Here is a 22,444-nt window from a genome sequence, read left to right as displayed (position 1 = left end):
GGTTGGATCAGATGATTGATCCCTGGGGCCCACTTCTGCTTTCACCTTCAGGTGTTTACTATACTTTGGCAAACAGAACTCTTGTTACTCGCCCTAACATTGCCACTGCCACTGCTGTCAAAATATTTTCCCTCACTTATTATAGATTAAAAAAATACGTTTGCTTTATCTTGAGTCCCCAGGGATGCAGTCTGTGGCCCCCTCCTGTTTCATGCTTATGGGGTGAAACCTCAACTATAATTCCAGGAGATTCAGGTTTTGAGGTAATGTCATCAGAGGATGCTGTAAGAAGGGATTTCTCTTCTTTCCAGAGGCTGCTTTTGTCCCTAGACACATCATGAAATGCCAGCTTGTGGTCCACACCCTGCCTGCCCGCTGGGAAATGCTGCTGGGGGCTTGTGAGTACTTGGCTTCTGGAGGACGAAGAAGAGGGGAACAGAAAGAGGCATAGTGTCAGATATTTGCCTTCATTATAAAAAAAAAAAACCATACAATATGCTGGGCAATTTTAAGGCATGGTTTTCAAGGCTGTTTTTAACAGTCTCTGGAAACCAGCAATCCGGTGTCAGTTGTTTATAGGATCCAAGGGGGTGGTGCTGGGGGTTGTTTCAACATCCTTGCACAGAGAGAAACATGGGTAGTTGCTTACAAGCTTTGAGTGTTAGACACAGGGACAGCATGCTGTGGGGATGGGGAGTGGGGAACACCCATCCAGGTGGGGGCATGGGCTTCTCATCCCAGCTCTGCCATCAGCTGCCCATGTGATCTGGGAAAATTCATCACCTTCCTGAGCCTCAAACTCTCCAACCTAAAACCAAAGGGCTTAAAGCAGAGGAGCCCACAGGCAAATCTTTTCAAGCTTTGGTCTTCCCTTGTGTGATCTTGGAATTCTTTTTTTTTTTTTGAGGCAGAGTTTCACTCTTGTCACCCAGGCTGGAGTACAATGGTGCGATCTTGGCTCACTGCAACCTTCTCCACCTCCCTGGTTCAAGCAATTCTCCTGTCTCAGCCTCCCGAGTAGCTGGGATTACAGGTGCCCACCACCACACCTGGCTAATTTTTATATTTTCAGTAGAGACAGGGTTTCACCATATTGGCCAGGCTGGTCTCAAACTCCTGACCTCAGGTGATCTGCCCACCTCAGCCTCCCAAAGCGCTGGGATTACAGGCATAAGCCACTGCACCTGGCCAATTTTGGAATTCTTAATGCTAGTCCCCAGTACAAGGATCTTGAAAGCACATCAGGAATGCCAGATGGGGTTAGTGAGGAATCAGGGAGACCTTGGGTTATGTCTGTGCTGTTTTGGGGTGTGCTTCTTAGATCATGTACTTCGATTTTTATTTATGCTTTCCAGCAGCGTTTCCCAAGTTGACTCATGATCATATTCCCCTGAGTTGCTTTTTAAATGTACAGATTTCCCTACAAGGGATCAACCCACTAAGCTGTATTTTTAAGGAAGAACCAAGGGTGATTCTTGTATTCAGACAAGTTTAGGAAAGACTGCTTAAGAGGTTTCACCTGGGGACCGGTGACAGGTGAAGGTGCCTGATTTGGTCAGTATTTGTCTGTTTGTCTATCCTCTGTGTTATGTAGCTCTCTGCTATGAGTATTCATTTCATCATGCTTCATATTCCAAGACTTGTAAATGTCTCCTGCATCCAGGTCTGAGCCCTTTAAGATTGGTACCATGTTTTCTGTTTATATCCCACCTTACCTAGCACAGAGCTTTTCTCCTGGAAGATTCTTACAAACATCTGCCAAACTTAGTTGTGCAGAGAGTTTTCTGCCTGATTCCATCAAGTTAATTATGCCATGGGTCATTAATGACCCCAAACCACAATATCAAATACAAGGAAAAGAGAGGAGTAGTAACAGTTGGCAGAGAAGTATCATGGAGAAAACAGGATTGGAATGGAGTCTTGCAGCAGGAGTAAGGTTTAGATAGATGGAGGAAAAAAGCACAAGGGGCATTCCAGGCAGAAGTCTAAGCATGAGAAGGCCAGTCTCTACAAAGGCAATTGTTTCAGGATATGAGTGAAGAGCCTAGGGCTCAAAGAAAAGATTTATTCAAGACTGACCTAAGTAATCTGTCACTGACCAGCCCATTGCAGCCTCTTTCCATACTTGTATTACATGCAGGTCTCCAACCTGAGCCCCTAAAGCCCTTTCTTCCTTTGCTCTCGGCCCTATTTCCAAGGTTGTTTTCCCACTGCTGTGTTTATCCTGCTATGTATTTGCACATGTGGTGGGACTGCTCCATTTCAGCCACTCAGTTTTTATTTAAATGAATCTTGCTAAGATTCAGCTAGGCTGATGGCTAGATTACCTGGGAGGAGCTGGATATGCAGTTCTGTGTGCCTCTTCATACTCAGCAGACCCTGGTACGTCCTGGAAGACTGGATTTAGATACAGTAGGTAAGAGACAGGCTGAGGGCAACACACACACACACACACACACACACACACACACACACACACACATATATTTTGTTTCAATCCTCTTTAATACCCAAAGGGCTTATGGAAAAAAGATGCTCATGTGTGCTTCTTGGCTCCCTTGTAGGCCCTTTCCACATCCACGAAGTTCTCCTGGTCCTCTTCTAGGAGCATTCTTAAATCCTCTGCCTCTTCTGCTCTGGAACCTGCTATCAAGACAGGGTAGGAAATGGATGAGAGATGAGCAAAACTCAAGACAGGAAGACCAGTTGGGAGGTAGTTGCAGTATCTTTGAGATGATCCTGCAGGTGAGAGAAGACGATGGCCTCTATTAGGAAAGCAGTGGGGTGCGAGAGAACTGCATGCATTCTTTACTAAGCCCTTACTAGCTGGTTTAGCTAGGGTAAATTACTTAATCTCTCTGGCCTTCAAAGTTCTCATCAGTAAAAAGGAAACAATCGTAATCTCTTTTTTACAGTTTTTAAAAATACTGTTTTTAATGCTGTAAAAAAGGGGTCAATAGTTTATATGGGTCAATGTTGTTGCACAAAAGCCTTTTGTAAATTAGTGTACAAAAGTGCCATCTTCTCTGGACATCATTTGCCATTAAGTGAAGCTGTGCTTTCCTCCACAAGGGCTCTATCATTTGAAGTTCTCTTGTCCATCAAAGCCCTTCCACCAGTCCTGTTTTGTGCCTAGCACTGAACTTCTCTGTATGACAACACAAGCAGTGAGAAATTCTTTTGGTTTGGGGATGGGCTGGCTTTAATATTATAGCTTGAAACCCCAGCTTAAAAGTAATACTCTCCGGTTTCTGTCCCCTCCCTTCTTCGGTAATAAACACTTAAATGCTGATGGGTTCTCAGGTCAAGAATCCACAGAGCCTGCATGTGTTGAGACAAGCCAATAGGAAGTCTGACTCATATTTTCATATTTACAAAACCTATGTGGGAAATCAGTGAATGGTAGAGTTGGAAAGGCCTTAAAGATCATCTGGTCCAACTCCTCATTTTTTAAATGGGGAAATGGAGTAACTAGGAAGGAAAGGATCTTGGCCGAGATCACAGAGTAAGTTAGAGACAGAGCCAGCCTGCTTCCCCCTCATATGGTTTAGCGGAATCTCTTTATTGGGAATGTGATAAAATGTACTGTTTGTACTCTTTCTGTTATGCTGGTCCCGTAATGAAAGATACTGCTTGGCCCATATCACTGCAGCCCAGAGCAAAAGGACTATAGGTGGAGAGTATTAATCTAACTACACTTTCATTCATTTATCACACATTACTAAACACCACCTTTATGTCAGTTACTGAAGATACTGAGATAAAAGACATGGGTCCCACCTGCAAGGTATTCAATTTTAATGATGAAGACAATCTCCAGGAGGGCTGAATATTTTCCATGCAGTTAAATGAAATATTTCTCCCATCTGCCCAGTGCATTTTATATTTATACGTGTGAATGCATTGACTCTCCTCATATATAGATTATGAGACATTTTCTCAGAAAAAAAAACATACCAAATATCTCAGACCCCTTATTTATTCATGTCCTCAAGAAATATTATTTGAGCACCTAATAGGAGTTACCAAGAGGCAAAAATAAATAAATAATAGTCCTCTCTCTCAAGAAACCATAATAACAATCCAGTAGAGAAATACATAATGATCATGGAAGCTTTTACAAGGAAAGGGAGATACCTAAGAGAATGGGTGCCTAAGTTTGCCATGGAGAGTCCACGAAGGTTTCATGGAGGAGGTGGTGTGTAAATTGAGACTATTTAAAGAAGGGGAAGAAGTCTGTTGAGCAGAAAATGGGGGGAAGTCATTCTAGGAGAAGAGAACAGCATATGCAGAGCCATGGAAGTGTGGAAGCATGCAATCCTGGAATCTATAATAGTTTATAATCACTGACACATGAGAAAAGACAGATTGGCAGAAAATGAGGATATAAGTAGGCAGGACCTAAGCCACGCTAAGGAGATGAGGTTGCATCATGGAGACTAAGGAGAAGTACAGAGGCTTTTAGAGAGTAGATCAATGAGGTTTGTATTCTGGAAATTCACTCAGGCAGCTGTGCAGAAGGAGAGTGGTTGGAGTCAGGTAGCCCAGTGGGGAGGCCAATCTTTAATCAAGGCAAGATCTGATGAGGCCTATGAGGGCAGTGGCAATGCCATTCTGAGCCAGGCCAGAACCTGACTTTCTGTGTGATTCAACCATTGCCCAACACACCTGAGTGATGGTGCAGACCCATACAAGAAGCATGAAGTTATGCACTTGAGTCTCCAAACTGTGATTCACAGTCCTGACAATATTTCCTGTGTGTGTAAGAGATCACCCTCTCCAAAGTCAACTGGAACAGTTTAAGACATCACAAGTGACCCATGGAGAAGCCAAGCTTCCTTGCCTAACAAAGAAGCTGATACGTTGTTGAACTTCTAAAGGCACTTGGGGGAGGTGGTTTTTAATACAAAGTCACTTCTGAGCTTGTGGTTTGGTAAATTTAAGTCTTTTCCAAACAAGGCAGCCAGGCTGGCAAAGTGATCCTTTTTCATCCCCTCTAGGCACTGATTCAGTTCTCTGAAGCCTCCCTGCTTTCGCTCTTCCTGTTCCTTCTCCTGAAATGTCTTTCATCCACCAGTCTATGATTGGACATTGGAGTCCTATAGATCCAGGTTCAAATTCTAGCTCTGCCATGCATTAATTGTATGCTCTTATACAAGTTACCATAAGCGTTCTGAGCCCCAGGGAGCTCCCCTAATCCTGATTGCTTGGTGATTGCTGAGCAGGAGATGAAATTTGTGAGGTGTTCCATTAAGTGCCTTCTCCATCGCCAGCACTCAATATTAAATAGCTATTTTTCTTAGGTGAGATTCTAGTTTAAGAATGAAGGTTTGTAATTCTCTACCAAAAAACCAAAGTAAAGTACTGAAAGATTTCACAATAATACATCTTTTGATTTTCAGGATAACCATGAATTAGAGTTTTCTTACTCACATTAATTAAACCTGACACCTGAGTACCCACTTGATTTCCACACCCAGCTGTGGAATTCCACAGTAACTTATAATTAATAGACAGTTGCTTATAAGAGATTTGGAACTTGAATTCAGAGCAAAAATAAGTAGAGAAGCCCCATGACAAAGGGAAGAGTTGCTGATACTGGGCCCTTTTCTCATGCTGAAGAGTTTGGAGGCTAAATGGCCATCTTAATGGTATCATCTGACTGCATTTTGTGCTGCCAAGATTGTGCTGAGTGGAAATTTCCCTGGAAGTAGCAAGAGTGGCTTAGTTTCATTACAGTGAAAGAATTGGCCAATGTTGGGGCAGGTTACTAACAATGGGTGTGGAATCTGTTTTAGGAGAAGTTAAAAAAATCATGACAATAAAGTATGTGATGAGATTACCCCTTCCAGGCTATTGCAAGTGTAGACATGCCTGCAGCCTGAAAGAGAGTTTGTCTCAAGCACAGTGAAGGACTAGGTTCACTTGGTTAATTCTTCAACCCTAACTCAGTATCTTTTAACTGAATTTGAAAGATCTTCTGGCACTTTCCAGATTCTGGAAATTTTCCAATTTTCAAGTTTAACTTGACTTTTTAAATCAATCTGGGGTTAATTTATGTGTTAATTCTTTTATTATTATTATTAGCAATAGTCTTATTATTATTTATTATAAAGCAACTTTAAAGGGAAAATTTTAAAATTATCTTTAATTTTCCTGCACAGTTATTTTAATTTTGGAATTTTTTTTGGCCTTTGTTTACCTACTTACTTGTTAATCAGCCATCACAATGAATCTGAAAGAGCTTCATTATTATGTCTGCTTTATTAATGAATAAGTTGAAGATAATGCAGTTAATTAACGTTGCCCTAAGTAACACATGTAGTAATTGGCCAAATCAGGAAGAAAAATCAGGAATTATCTCAAGCCTGCTCTGTCTCCCTACTCCCTGCTGTGATGTTGGCCACACAACCTGGTGCTTAATGGATATAGGTAACATTATCTTATGCACTATTACTTTAACTCAAAATCAGAAATAATAGCAGTCTGGAATAATATCAACAAAAACTCCCCAACCAATCCCTAGAAGAAAACCATTAAGATTTTGTCAACTCTGAAGACAATGTTGTACGAACTTTCCAATTATGAGAGGAGAAATAGAGAATTAGTGTGACTAATAGAAATAGCTGTTTTTATTGGGGAAAAAAGCTCCAACTTGAACCAGACCAACTGAGACTCCTTAATATTGCTGATTGGATATTCCAAGCCACTTACTGTTAATTTAGTTATAAAGTCTTCTCATTGTTCTTGTCAGTAATCCCACTGAGTATCCCATTAAACTAAATGTAGAGTTAAACACCTGGGAGGCAAGTGTTAATAAAGTGTAATTTGTAGAAGGAAAAGAAAAACAACTTCTATATGCTTACTATGAATAGCATAAAAAGGGATGGTTGTCTTCCATTTGGGAGTCAACACCATATGAAAGATGACACAATGAGGTAAAGAGTGAATGCTACAGCCCTTGGAACTGTCAGAAGAGTCTATTTCACTCATATATTTTTCTAGAATACCAAGTAGAAGGAGGCAGACTTGGGAAGATATGCATCAGCCACACTGGAGGGAGTTCCGACCATGGGACTGCTCAGAACTCTAGCTTGGCTCCTAACCAAGTTTGAAATGATCACAGCCACAGCGCTAATTGAATTAATTTGCTTTTCTTCAGGCAGGATGGGGAAGCAGAATAGCAAACTGGCCCCTGAAGTGATGGAGGACCTGGTGAAGAGCACAGAGTTTAATGAGCATGAACTCAAGCAGTGGTACAAAGGATTTCTCAAGGACTGTCCAAGTGGGAGGCTAAATCTGGAGGAATTTCAGCAGCTCTATGTGAAGGTAAGTTGTTTTTCAACCTTATTTTTATTCCTTAGGCCAGAAACTATGGCCTTCATGAAATGTACCCTCACATGGAATTATAACTCTAAGTAGCTAGTTTGTTTCAACTCTGGCTGTTTTCCATCCAGAAAGAAAAATTAACATTTAAAAATGCAAATGTATATATGTTGTTCCCAAAATAAGCAATTTCTGAACAAAAAGAGTAATTGTTAAAGCACTGAATAGAGCTCAAGGAATGGCAGCATCTGGTGAAAGAACCATAAAAAGCTCAGAGAAGAGTGTTTGCTGATAATTATTGACAGTTTGCTAATTACAGCATTATTTGGCCTTTTAAAGGTATATGTACTTCTCCCAGTTAAAGAAAAAGTACACAAGAGGGCTTTCTCTCTCTCTCTTTTTTTTTTTTTTTTTTTTTTTACCAGAAAAGATACTCCTGTATCCAGATAAGAACCCAGATTCCCACAACAGCACATTTAGAAAAGGGGTGGGGGAGTGTAGCGTATCTCTGGTCAGCAATGTCTACAACATGGACAATAACTCAACACTGTACACTACTCAGAAGCTAAACTTTCCCTGAACATTACACAGAACAGTCCCATAAAAGGTACAATTTCTACTGCAGTAGTATTGTTTTGGCTTGTCTGAGTCTACAAGTTGTATTGGTTCTAGATTGGGCTGATCTAAGACATTCCACTTCGTGTATACTTATGTAATGTTACACAAGTGAAAGAAATACATTTTTAAAACTTTTTCTGATTAAAATGCCAAATAGAAAAATATTGCTTTATATCATTTCATTAGCAAATGTTGATTTGAGCAATATTGAATCACCCAGATGTATATATGTGTATGTGAAATGATTGAATAAAATATTAAGCATTATCATTATGTGCTGAAGCTGAACATTTTCCATAACCTGTGATCCAGCAATTCCATTCTTGTACTGTACAAGAAGGGGCATGTGTAAGAATACTCATAGCTGCACTATTCACAATGGTAAAACTGGGAGACAACCCAAGTGCCCATCAAAGGGAAAGTGGAAAATAAACAGCGGTATATTTGAACAATATAACATTATATAGCAGTCAAAATACTTGAACTGTAGCAACACTAAGACACTAAAAAAGCAAGTCTCAAAAGATTCTAAAGGAAATACAAATTTTTAAAAATGCGTTTTATAGGATTACCAATAAATGCAATAAAATCATATAAAAAGGAAAGCAGGGAAGTGATGAACCCAAGATTCAAACGAAAAGTTACTTCAAGTGGGGAAGACCAAGGGATGAAATTGGGGGTATGGCCATGTGGTTAGATATATATTGTGTTCAAAGTCATAACTGTTGCAAGTGTTTATTGCATCATTAAAAGCTCCTAATCAACAGAATAAGTAGTGTGCATTTTATACGATCACTGTGACATTTCTAAGAAGATCTGGGTAATCAATTATTAGCATGCCAAGATCTTTTCTATAGAAGTACTGAGAATGTGCATCTATTACTCAATTGATGTCTATTGCTTTTGCAGAGAAGTGGGATAGTATGTATTTCCTAGATAACCATACTACTCTCCCTAGTTTTCAATGTCATGTCTTCTATTTTATCACCTAGGGGCTAGTCCATGCCTTGGAACTATCTCTATTCTCAACCACAAGGAAAGTACAGACAAACAAGGTTTTTCAAAGTCACTTTCATATCACTAAAGGCCATGCAAGCTGTCACCCTATGATTAAGAGAGCACCGTGTGCCACGTTCCTCACTATTTGTTTAAAATGAGAGGGGTATTGCCTTTGAAGAAATAGTTGAAATGCAGGAAATGAGGTATTTTATTTACACACTGGAAGTATGTAGCACTGAAAAAGCACCAGCCTCAAGGTGAGGGGTCATGTAAACATTAAGCATGCCTTGGCGTTTTATGGTACAACTGATATATATGCACCAAAATCATCTCCCACCTCCCCATCTCACTCCTAGAGTGGGTTTTTTATTCCAGGAGGGGAATATATGACTTTCTGAACTTAGGTCTATATTTTTGGCAACCTCTTATTCCAACTCTGCCTGTACTCTTATATCAAATAGAAAGCAGGCAGTCTTTTTCTCCTTCTAGAGTTGTCCAAGGACAGAAAAAAACCGCAGCAGAAATATGCCACGTACACAGAAAAAAGAAAGGCGGATCTGATAAGCTGGAAAAGAGAAGCCTGGAAAAAGATGTGGATTATGTAATAGGCCCAGAAGATGGGCTGATGAGAAAAAGCTTCTTTCAATGCTTCTGGGAAAAAATGCAAATATTCAGCAAGACACAGTCATTATCCTGGTGAATGGGCACATTCAGTGATTCCTTCTATCTTTGGTGCAGAGATTGAGGCATCTTGGGATGCAACTGAGGGAGCAAAGCTGACTGCAGCCTCTGCCCTCCTGTGTGTGCAGTCAACCTGGCACATCCCCTCTTGCTACCAGACCCATTTCCCTTTCCAGGGGGAAGTCAACTCGGTTGCTAAAAAACAAGTTCTGATGAGTGTTTAAGGAGGAGCAGGATAATGGGAGTGGCTCCGCTGCAAGGCCAGGGGCCACAGTCTCCCATCTTTAAAAGCCCTTGCATTCCAAATGTGAAGGAACTCCTTCAGCAGATATATTTTTAAAAGCATTTAAAACTGAGGTTTAGAGAAATGAGGCAATTTGCCCAGCAACACAAACTGAATGTGGAACAGACTTCAAAGACAGGAATGCTGACTCCCACTGCAGCACATAGCTCTGCCTCTCAGCCAAACTCCCAGGGCAGCTCCTCATTAACACCCTCCAGCCCATCCACCATACAGCTGCTGGAGTGAGATTTGTAAAACACAGATCTGAACATGGTCCCTCCCAGCTAGATGCAGGCTTCACTCTTTAGTCACGAAGACACAGTCACCTCATTTCAATCAATGTTAAGACCCAGCGGCTAGCACAGGGCCTGCCACAGAGCAAGTGTGGGTAAGCATTTCTTGCCTGAATGTAATAAGTGCTGGCTGTACATCTCCTTCTTAGGCAGCCTTGTGATGGAGGCATATAAAAGTGACTATGGGACAGTCCTGCCTGCCCTCCCGAATTTCACAGGCAAGTTGGGAAGATGTGATTCACCACAATGTAATGTGTAATGACAGAAATGTTTGGTGGTAGGGCAAGAGTAGAAAGCAGAGAGGTTGATTTCAAAATGGAATATTAAAACAAGAAGTTAATTAATGCAGTGATGAGAGGAAGACTTTTCTATTAACCTTTTAGAAAACAAAATTGTCCCCTAGCAGATAGCTCTTTCCCTTTTCAAGCTTGCTGCCTGTTATCAGCTGAATAATATTCCCCCAAATTCATATGTTGAAGTCCTAACACCCAGTACCTCAGAATGGGACTGTATTTGCAGACAGATCCTTTACAGAGGTAATAAAGTTAAATGAGGTCATGAGAGTGGGCCCTAATCCAGTGTGACGTGTCTTTAGAAGAGGAAATTTGGACACAGAGACATACATAGGGAAGGCCACGGGAAGGCACAGGGAGAAGATGGCTGTCATCTACCAGCCAGGGAGAGAAGCTACATTTATTGGTAATCCTATAAAGTGCATTCTTTAAAATTTGTATTTACTTTAGAATCTTTTGAGACTTGCTTTTTTAATGTCTTATTGTTGCTACAGTTCAAGTATTTTGACTGCTGTATAACGTTATATTGTTCAAATATACCACTGTTTATTTTCCACTTTCCCTTTGATGGGCACTACTTGGGTTGTCAACACATTCCCTTGGACTTCCAGCTTCCAGAACTGTGAGAAAATAAATATCTTGATATAAGCCCCCCAGTCTATGGTGCTTTGTTATGGCAGCCTGAGCAAATGAATATAATTCTTATTCCTTCTCTGTTGTCACATGCGTTCTCTGTGCCCTCTACATCTGATAGAAAGACGCCTTCTGTCCCAGATGTCTGGAACTCCCTGGACACGTAGGGATTTCTGTGTCTCTGGCCACAGAAGTCATAGCAGATGTTTCATCATCCCCACCACAGCACTGCTGCTGATAGGTTGGGAAGAAAGAGTTTGAATTTTGTCACCAAGAACCAAGTACCTGATCACCCCCCAAGGGAATTTCCTATTTTCAACAATCATTTTGATTGCCAATCCATCACAAATTAAGATGGGCAGTTTGCAATTTTAACTGTATTTTCACAGAATTGGCCACAGTTTAATGAGAAAATCAACCCAGGGGAAGAGCAAGCAAGTGTGTAGGGAAGAAGTGTCTCCATCCCAGGGTCCTCTACCTTGGAGAGTTGGTGCCATTGCTATTTTGCTTAGCCACTGTGACATCAAAGCCAAAGAAATCAAGAAACAAACCTAGAGGAATCCTGCAAAGAGCCCTAAGTGGATTTTAATTTATGTTTAGAGTTTGACTTTCAAGATTATTTTCATCAGGAAACATTTGGGTTGGTTTAGGTTCAGTTGAAAAGGCAGTCACAGAGTTGTTTAAAAAAAATGGGATTTGGAATCTGACAGATGTGAGAGTCATTCCTAGCTGTGTTACATTTACCAAATCTCTGCCGGTTTGAATTTGCTTCCCTGTCTATAAGGTGGAAATAATAAGACCTGTTTTATCACCTCACATAGCGGAGTCTTAAAGGAAAGAAGGGAAATGAAAACTATGTATGACATATCAAAAGTTGTGTTTGCTGTCCTGATTGACGATCCTCTCATTTACACCTACACAGCCAGGATGAAAATAAGTTTCATTTCACAGGCCACGTACGATGGCAGCACCAAATGGTGCACAGAGGAGGGTGAGAGACTGTATGAAATTTCAACAGGAAAATGTGCCGTAGTCAAATAGTGATGTCTACCGTGTATTCTTGTGGGTTTGGGGGCAGTGGTCATGGCAGGACATACTATGAGGCAGTGTCATCCCTGTTCCCATCCTGGATTCTTAGACACCGAACTCTGTGTCCCCTAAGCACAAACCCTTCCCCAGCTCCCGCTGCCAGATAGGATGAAGATGGCACTTAAGGCCTTCTTTACCATTTCCTACCAATCTCTCAATGTCCTGACCCTCATGCCCCTCCTCCAGAAAGGAGACTTCCTTCCTCAATTCTACTGCTTATTATTTTGCAGATGAGGGGAGAGGTCCTCAGAGGCCACTGAGTACCCAAGGGTTGTTCTATTGGGCTCTGGCCCACCTCTCCTGAGCCTCAGCTTGTGCCGTTGCTCCAAATTTTCTTCTTAGAAAACTCTTAGGCCACTGACAGGTGCACCTGAGACAGGTGAGAGAGCCCTAGAGTCCAATTTGATCATCATTGATTTAACAGTTTGAATTTTAATAAAATATATTTGCATATAACAAGAGTTCCTACCAAGTCATTCTCTGTCCCTCTAGGTGGTCATTTCCTGAGGAGTTTCTGTATTTTGCTCGTTAGAAAACATGCTTCCAGCTTTTCTAGCTAAGAGCAGGCTTATCCATTAGTTCATTCATTCACTTGAGACCCATTTTCTCTGTGCTTTCTGTGGGACAGACAGTTTATTGGGCATTGCCTTCAATTGCCCTGAGCAAGCTCAGAGTCTGGAGGAATTGGTGTATCATCTTATTTTTGAGTAATGCTTTTCACTTCACCAAACCATCTTTATTTTTACAACAAAATATACTGGTGGAATTCCCTTCAATGAGAAATTTTCCAGGCCTAAGGCATTGAAAATACAAATTTACTCACCAAAATTTTGTTGATACAACTACCCAGGAATATGTACTAAAACAAAATAAGAATAAATGCTATTATAGGACAAGCACCTAAATATTTGATGGTAAAAATCTTTTAATAGAATAAGAGATATTTTTCTAGTTAATAGATATTATGAAAACGTTCTGTAATTCTCTGTGTGGTTTTAGAATTCTACTTCTAAATTGTGCCCCTGGGCTTAAAAACCTACTACGTGGAATAAAAGGCATTCTTCCTAAAGTTGTACACAAACATATAATAATTATAGGATTTTAGGTGCATAACCTCTGTCTTATAGAATATGAAATAAAATATATAATCAAGGTCTGCACTGTTTGCTGTGGGATTTGAACAAGTGCCTTTGTTTTTCTGGTTCTAAGTTCAGCATCTGTGCAAATGAAAACATTGGTCTATGTAGGTGGCTTTCAAACTGTAACGCATCTCAGAATCACTTGGGTTGACTGCTCAGTTGGCAGATTGCTAGGCCCCTTCCTCAGATTGCTAGTTCACTGGAATTAGAGACCCAATATCTGTATTCTTAGTAAGACCTGCCAGGTGGTTCTAAAGGACAAAATCTATAAGTGACATTTTGAAAAACACTAATCTAGGTCTTAACCTGGAAGTATGTTTAAATAGGCTTCAGGAGTTCTGCCCACATTGAAGTTGCAAGTAAAATTTTATATATAAACTCTCTTGGGGTAGCTTTAATCAGATTCATTGAGGATTCTGTAGTCCCAAGAAAGGATAAGAGTCACTAAAAGTGTTTCTAACCATTGGCAGATGTAACATTCTAGGTTCCATAACAGTGGTTATTGAGTCTTAATTGGCACTAAGACAAATGCAGCAAAATCCCCTTCTAAGTTATACTTTCAAACAAACTTCACTGGCATAAGAATACAAATAAAAGCTTCCAGGCTTTGTTTTGTTAAATTGGTTCTTACTATGTAGATGATATTTGACTGATTCATTTATGGCCCACCAATCAAGCTTTATTTTGTCTATAGCTCCACGCTAATGCAGAGGGAGTCTCCAGTGGGATAAAACGCAGCCCCTGCTTTGCAGTCCTCCTGAGCACTCCTATGTGCCAGGGGCTGTGTAGGCCCTGGGTCTGCAGAGGAAAACACCACAAATCCCTGCCTAAGTGACTATGGTCTGGTGCCATCCAGAAACCTATAGTCAAGATAGGGTAAAAAAATACATATATGAACAGCTATCACACTGGGTTGATTGTGATCAGGAACAGGAAAGACAAGGAAGGGCCTGGAGGGTCAGAGAGGGCTGGTTAGGAAGGTGACATTCAAGCTAATCCACAAAAGAAGTAGAATTTGAACATGAGGACCCATCAGTCTGTCTAGAAACTAAAAAATCTCATTGACTAAGACAATGAAAATTTGAATTTAAAAATGATTATTGTGTTTTTGAGCCCCTGTTCCTATTGTGTTGGCAGGAGGCCCACTGGGTCAAGTATGTTAGGTTGAAACAAAAATACAAAAATCAAAAATAATCAAAAACGTCTTGGCAGCCTTGCTGAGATCAACAACCTGAAAACAATCTGTGGAAGAAAAAGCTTGTATACTTCTGGGGCTTCTGCCATAGGTCTCTCCCTTGTTTCTCACTCCCTCTTTTCTCTCTTGTCTTCTTTATTCCCTTCCTTTCCAATTATTCTAACCCCTGTCAGTCTGACCAGTGGCTTACTTGATTTCACCAAGGCCTATGAAATCGATCTTAGAGATAGCATTTCCTTCACTTTAAGCCATAGAGGTTGGGAAGTCAGGAGACTTGGCTGAGGTTACAAAGTGGTGAGTAGAGACAAACACCTGAGTCACTCAGCCCAGCCTTCTTGCCACCTTTTCATGCTTCCTGTGTCCTGGGAGTCACATTCAGGAGCAGGCATCTGGGAGGTTCTCCAGTTTACCTTGTGGTAGAGCAGAATGCACATCATGTTGCTCCATCCTAGCCATCTTTCCAGGATCAGTTCAAAAGCTTCTCCCCGGGAAATCATTTCTTGACCTCTCCAATTCCCAAAGCCAAAAGAGTCTCTTCCCTCTGTGTTCCCAAGACTTTGGTGTGCATCTGTCCCAACTTTTAGCAAGGACATTCTGTTCTGCAACCTGAATACAGGTAAATGCAGTGTGATTTTAATTAGAAGGCTGGATGTGCACCTGGTTCTGCCATACACTAGCAGTGTGAATATGGGAAAGTCCTTTATGCTCAAGGTTTGTTAAATAAATCCACAGACCACTCTGCCCCTTAGTTTTCTCACCTGTCAAATGAGAATAACACTCTGGGCCTTGCTTATTTCGTGGGCTCTTGTTGAGATAGGAGGGTGGTGAGAGCAAAAGTGCTTCATAAGCATTGAATCATCTTGCACAGGTGAGGCTTATCAGTGACTTGGTGTTAGGTACCTCAGCATGGGAGGATATCCAGATGCCAAATAGTCCAGTTTATTGGGCTGTGGCATCAAGAATTTTCTCTCTCATCAGATATTTTATCAAAAGAAAATGTGACAGAGATGACTACTGCCTCTTCTCAACATCTGATTCAAATAATTTTGAATATAAAACATTTCAAAAAAGATTTGGGGATGACCAGTTTTTAGGGATTCAGATTCTGTTTGTTACTAAGATGTAGTTAGGAGGAGACTTTATTAAAAATTCGTTGGGCAGAGCTGTATATAGAAGGGTTTTAATTCCTTAAGGAATAGACATTACATGAAATACATAATGTCATCCAGACAGGGCTGGTGAGGATGTTGCAATTTTTAGCATGTATTTCCACTTGGAATGTTTGCCAATATGATTGAGGCTGCATTCAACTTGAATTAATGGGGAAGACAAGAGCTGCGGTCTGAAATCTCAAGGAAAAGACAATAATAATCTAGAGTTCTGAGAAAACAAAGTCCCATGTGAGGCTCCAACGGTATTTTATTATGGTGATATTGTCTCAGGGAATAGCTAGCTACCAGCATTAGAGACAGCAATTACCCCACAGGGGTCAAAATGATAACCTTCCCCTGTCTCCAAGGGTGTGAAGTTATTTTGGATGGCTTCCATACCTTGGGATTTTGCTTTCCCATGGTAGGGCAGGTGTCATTTAGAGAGCTATCAGTGGTTATTGTGACTGTGGCATCCTGAAGGAATTGCTCTTAGATGGCACCTCAACCTCTCTGCCCTCAGGATAAGGTTGGAAAGAGCCCTTTAGAAGTCTCTCAGTCCACTCCCTCCCCCATTTTACAAATAAGGACATTGAAGCCCTTGAATGAGGGTTTAAAGCTAGAAGGATCTGCTGTCCCGTTAGTTATTCTCTGCAGCAGATTGCTCAAGGACACTCCATTTCTAATTGCAATAGAAGAAATGTCAAAGCAGCCAGGCATGGTGGCTCACACCTGTAATCCCAGCACTTTGGGAGGCCGAGGTGGGTGGATCACCTGAAGTCAGGAGTTTGAGACCAGCCTGGCCAACATGGCGAAACTCTGTCTCTATTAAAAACACAAAAATTAGCCAGGTATCATGGTGCATGTCTGTAATCCCAACTACTGGGGAGGCTGAGGCAGAAGAATTGCTTAAACCTAGGAGGCAGCAGTTGCAGTGAGCCAAGATCACGCCATTGTACTCCAGCCTGTACGACAGAGTGAGACTCCATCTCAAAAAAATAAATAAATAGGCCAGGCATGGTGGCTCATGCCTGTAATCCCAGCACTTTGGGAGGCCGAGATGGGCGAATCACATGAGGTCTGGAGTTCGAGACCAGCCTGGCCAACATGGAGAAACCCCGTCTCTACTAGAAATACAAAAATTAGCTGGGTGTGGTGGTATGCACCTGTAGTCCCAGCTACTTGGGAGGCTGAGGGCACAAGAATTGCTTGAACCGGGGAGGCAGAGGTTGCAGTGAGCCGAGATTGTGCCACCGCCCTCCAGCCTGAATGACAGAGCGAGACTCCACCTAAAAAAAGTAAAAGAAAAAAAAAGAGTAAGAATTAGCACATTTCTATTACAGAATTGGACTTGAACATGCAAAATCACGTCTGGATTTCTCAGTGAAAAGCTGTTTTACGTTACTGGACTCTTCTAACATTTTGAAATGATGATCTGGATTTGGATCTGGCTATCACTGACCCACCTTGGGTCTGTGAATGACCAACTCACCTAGGTGGGAGTCAGTTACCCCTGCCCTCCAGTGGCCCACGGAGCAACTGCGGGAAGAAGGCTTTCTGTCTTACTGATTCTTCCATCTTTGGTGTCCAATTGGAAGGATTCCTGGGCCATTGACTGTTTCTCTCTGAGGGTTGTTATGAAGCTTGTGGCTCCATTCTCATGACTACTGTGATATTGCTGTGAATCTGACCCTGCCCTGAACTCCAGGTCAGCTTCTCCTCTCACAGGTGAAATCCAGTCCTATTATAACTGGGGGAGTGATAGACAGATTTTGGGCTGTTTTACGACCAACTTTCCCTGTCTAAAATGTCAAAGCAGCCAGGTGTGGTGGCTCACGCCTGTAATCCCAGCACTTTGGGATGCCGAGGCGGGTGGATCACCTGAGGCCAGGAGTTTGAGACCAGCCTGGCCAACACAGCGAAACTCTGTCTCTACTAAAGATATAAAAATTAGCCAGGTATGGTGCATGCCTGTAATCCCAGCTACTGGGGAGGCTGAGGCAGGAGAATTGCTTAAACCTAGGACGCGGCAGTTGCATTGAGCCAAGATCACGCCATTGCACCCCAAGCTGGAAGACAGAGTAAGACTCCATCTCAAAAACATAAATATAAAATAAAATAAAATAAAATAAAAAAATAAAATAAAATAAAATAAAATAAAATGTCAAAGGGAGGAATCCCTTTGTAGTAATAGAGAAGCTATTAGTTGTCATCCACCTTCAACAAACAACTATAGAATGGCGTCTAAAATGAGTCCGTAGCCAAGAGCTATGGAGTGTGTGGAATTTGAATCAGACTCTTACCCTACTCTAAGGGCCTCACAGCCTAGGAGAAACTCTTAACAATCTGTGTAAATAGCTAGAAGAGATACAAAGTAACGTTTGCCCCAACATAGGTGCAGATTTTCTAGCCTAAGAAATTTCTGTATAAATAACTTCACTGAAGATTTCAAGACACCTTGAAATTTAGGTAGATTTGTAGCTGCAAGGATGTCATTCCTAACAGAGAGACAACCTAAGAAAGGGCACAAGGGCAGAGTCTCAGTTCATTTGAGCTGCTGTAACAAAACACCATAAACCAAGTAGTGATAAACAATAGAAATACACTTCTCACAGTTCTTGATGCTAGCAAGTCCAAGACCAGGGCAGATTCAGTGTCTGCTGAGGGCCCCCTCTCTGGTTCATAAATGATTCTTTCTTGCTGTGTCCTCACATGGTGAAAGAGGCCAGTGAGCTCTCCGAGGCCTCTTTTATAAGGGCACTAATCCCATTCATGAGGGTTGCACCTAGTCCCCTCCCAAAGAACCTATCTCCTAAGAACATCACCTTGGGGATTAGGTTTCAACATGTGAATGTTGCAGGGGACACAAACATTCAGACTGTATCAGGCAGGAAGATAGGGGGATGATGTCGGAAATAGCAAGGAGTTCTGTTGGCTGAAATGTCAGGTAACCAAAGAAGTATCAGGGGGAAAGTGAGATGAAGATATGGGTAGAGCCAGGTCACAGAGGGCATCAAATGCCACAAAAGTCCTAAGGTCCTGAATGTGGTATACAAGGCGATCAGATGGTTTTCTGCATAGACAACTAATCCACAAACTGCCAAACGTGTTAGAGGACAATGGAAACTCTGGTGGCCTGGGGTTGTATTCTTAAAACAACATGATGGACAATACCAAGAAGGAAAAGCTAATTTTCATTTTTCCTCATAAATGTCCCAGTGACTCAAGGGATGAAGATACAGGAGCTTGCATTGTGCCTTCAGGAGAATGACTTAGAGCCCAAGATGACTCAAGTTACTCATGAAGAATTTATTGTCTGTACCTTGTGTGTACAGTACTAGACTCAACACCAGGGGGGTCAGCAGGTAGGACATCCATGGATATCCCAGGCCATCTGGGAAGATAAAGCCTTCAAAACTGGCAACTGCAGCAACAGCCCAAGAGCTAAGTGTGGGTGTAGGTGAGCTGCGGCCTTGGGAGCTCAAAGAACAGGAAGGGAGAGAGCAGGTTGGGGGCGTCCAGCAGGGCAGAGGGTGTGGTGCAGGAGCTGAAGCTGACATCCAGAAAGGACTTAGACAAACAGGGAGGGTAAAAACACTCCTTGCACTGAGCAGGTGATGAGCAGGGGAGCAGAGGAGCAGGCGGTGGGCAGGGCCTTGATCCTGGAATGCCAGGCCCCTCCCTGCTCAGGGACATGTTGGGATTTCCCCTCATGTGGTCTGTCTGCTTAGTCAGCCTCTATGGGCAGAGGCTGACCCTAGCCCACCAGCCTAGTCTTGTGGTGTCATCCCAGCCAGAGCTGGCAGTACAGATCCCAGCCAGAGCCGCCTGCCCTGAGCCCTCCACTTGCTTAAGGAGGAGGCCCTTCCTTGGCATTTGTTTCTGCCGCTTTCCACAGAGAGAAGCTAGTGATGACTTGCTGAGTAAAAAGTGGATTGACCAACTTTCCGGGTAAAAACAGTAGCATGGTGTTCCCGTGAGAACCAGCTGGGCCTGGCTGCTACAGGTGGCCCCTGGGGTCAGATCCCCAATATTGTAGGTGAAATACCTTCAATCTGAAATAAAGAAGCATACTCAAAACATTTTGGTCTGAAAGCAAAGACAAATGGGTTGTTTTATCAGTGTGGGTCACAATGTTTTTAGGGACCAGTGCAAGATGGTTGTTGTCCTGTGTTTGTTCATTTGGGTGGTTTCTTTTTTTCTCCTGTGTATATTTTTTATTACTAAATGGCACAAAGATGTGTGGTGAAGCTATACATACTATCATTTTGGGCTTGGTTCTCTCTATCCGAGGCAGAGACAACAGCTTAGAATACGTGTTAAGTAATAGCTGAAAAGGCAGCTGCTCTGTGGAGAGAGCAGCCCTGGAGTAAGACACAGGGTTCTTACAGGGTTCGAATCCAGGTTCTGCCCCTTGGGAGCTGTGAGTTTTAGGGCAATGGCCTTCACTTCCCTCATTTTAGATTCTGCAGCTGCCCAATGGCTCTTCATATCTACTTTACAAGTGTCTGCTATTCAACTGCTCAATAAATGGTAAAGGTCACTCTAATTATGACTGGGGATAGAGTATGGGGTTGAGGAAGCTGGCACTGCTGTCTGATTATGCAGCAAAGATCCTTCTCTGCACAGCATCAAGTTAGGATCTGCTCCAGGGGACTATACCCCCTTGGTGGTATGGAAACTGTCTTGGCCTCCAATCCATGTGAACCAGCCTTCCCAGCCTTCCCCAGAACCCCTACAAGGCTGACCCAGTCACCACTGCTTCTATGTGAAAAAAAGTTTAAGGAGGAAGAGAAAAGGCTGTCCCTGGTGCAGGCACCAGTGAATCCTCCCAGCGACTCGAGGGGTAAGCCAGCAGAGAAGGAAACCTTCTGCTCCTTGAGCCCCTCCGCAGCAGCTGGTAACAGCCTTGAAGGTATCACACTGATGCAAGAGAAAGGCTCTCGGAGAATACAATTTTCCCTCAACAAAACAACCCAGGCAGAGTGTTAGGGGCATGTGCAGAGCCCCCTCTCAGGGCTGACCCAGAAGGACAGGATCACATTTGACACCAAGCATCCTGAAACTTGGAAATATTGGAGTGTAGGTGGCAGGAAAGGTGTCTGTTATCCCCGTGCAGCCATCAAATTTACTGTTGGCTCCAGGCAGGCTGCCACACCCTGGGAATGCAGGCAGGGAGTCTGGTTGGCTTTACCACATAAAACACCATAGAAAACCAGATACTTTACGTCCTTTCTAAAGTAAATCAAAGGATGACTAGATGCATAGATGAATAATAGATAGAGAATATAGCCAACATTCGTTGAATGCTCAGTGTGCGTCAGGCATTGTTCCAAGCACTCTGCATATATTAACTCATTTCATCCTCATAAGGGTATTTGAGGTTGGTGCTATTATTATTTGCCCCATTTTACAAATGAGGAAACTAAGGCACAAAGTAGTTAAGTAACTATCCCAAGGTCACACAGCATTGAAACCCAGCAGTTGGACTCCATTGCCAATGCTCTTTACCTGGTAGAGAGAGCCTTGATGGAAATCTCAGGTGATTCTCATCCCCACTAATAAGAGTGGTTTGTGTGCTTTCCTTTCCTATAGTCTTCAGATTTAAAACATTGACATAAATGTCTGATATGGTTCCAAGTGGCTCCTAGGATGAAGTGCAGAGAAGTGAAGAGTCAGGGGCTGGAGTCAGACAGAAATGAGTCCAAGTCCTGGCTCTGCACTGTCCAGCTGTTTGGCTGTAGGCAAGTCCTTCATCCTCCAAGTCCGAGTTTTCTTATCAGACAAATGGGATGATGACCTGCTTCACCTGCTTCCCAGAGCAGTGGTGAGGGCCAGGAGGCTGAGGGTCTGACAGTGCCTACACTTCTAGCTTAGGCTCCTTGTTGACAGCACTGGAGTTGGGTCAGAAGAAAACCAAGGTGGACTATGACTGTGAGGTTGGAGAAGCCCACCATGAGGAATTACAACTTCCCTCTCTAGCAGACTTCATGACCATAAGCTGGGATCATAGGTCCTCATGCCTGGCACTGAGGAGCCAGAGAGAGGGGGCTTTATTAAATGAGACACCAGACACTGTTGGTTACCTACCAGATGGTCACTATCCCTTTCTCTCTAGCAGTGGCCTACCTCTCAAAATAGAGGCTAAAAATCCAGTTACATGCTTTACTGGTCTACTTTGCATGAAAGACATATGTAAGTTACCCAATCCTGGTCAAAAGGGATCTGAGAAAAGGTCTTCTGGGGTGGGAAGGATTCTGGAAAAGGTTTTTCTTTCATCCAGACAAGCCTGCTGGATTTTATCTTGTCTGTGTGTGATGCCTGGAGTTGCCACAGCTAACTTTCAATGGTGAGGGGAGATAAGGCTTCCAAGCTGAACGTGGCAGAGTAGAAAGGGACTGGGAACATCCCTGAGCTGCAGAATTAGTCCTGAAACAGGACCTGGGCCACATGCTGTGTGGGATAATTAACCCTTTGTGTCAAGGCCTGTCTTAGTGGGGTCTTATGTTCCTTGCAAGAGAAAGCATCCTACTTAATATGAAGGAGAATGGGACTGAGCCAGGAGGCCCTGAGCTTGGTGAGGACTGTTGCTAGCGAGTTGATCTGGGCCAGTTACAAACCTGTCTGGGTTATAGAGTCTCAATTTATTAAAGAGGGCTAGTAATCCCTGCTCTACCACCTTCAAAGAGTATTTGTGAGGCGAAATGAAAATTTTTTTTGTCTCCACCTCCTGCTTTGATCTGGAGA

General features: G+C 42.5%; 1 protein-coding gene across 2 annotated transcripts in view; it reads left to right on the top strand.

Moving 5' to 3' along the window:
* Positions 1-22,444, top strand: part of VSNL1 (visinin like 1) — a 115,539-nt gene that overhangs the window by 44,411 nt on the left and 48,684 nt on the right. For both annotated transcript variants that reach the window (XM_008952336.4, XM_003826988.5), the window contains one exon: positions 7,163-7,329. In XM_008952336.4, coding sequence (XP_008950584.1) covers positions 7,168-7,329 — 162 coding nt within the window. In that variant the 5' untranslated portion in view covers positions 7,163-7,167. The remainder of the gene's footprint in view (positions 1-7,162; positions 7,330-22,444) is intronic.

The sequence above is a fragment of the Pan paniscus genome, chromosome 12 (assembly GCF_029289425.2).
Source record: "Pan paniscus chromosome 12, NHGRI_mPanPan1-v2.0_pri, whole genome shotgun sequence".
Taxonomy (NCBI): Eukaryota; Metazoa; Chordata; class Mammalia; order Primates; family Hominidae; genus Pan; species Pan paniscus.
This window is presented reverse-complemented; position numbering and strand designations above follow the sequence as displayed.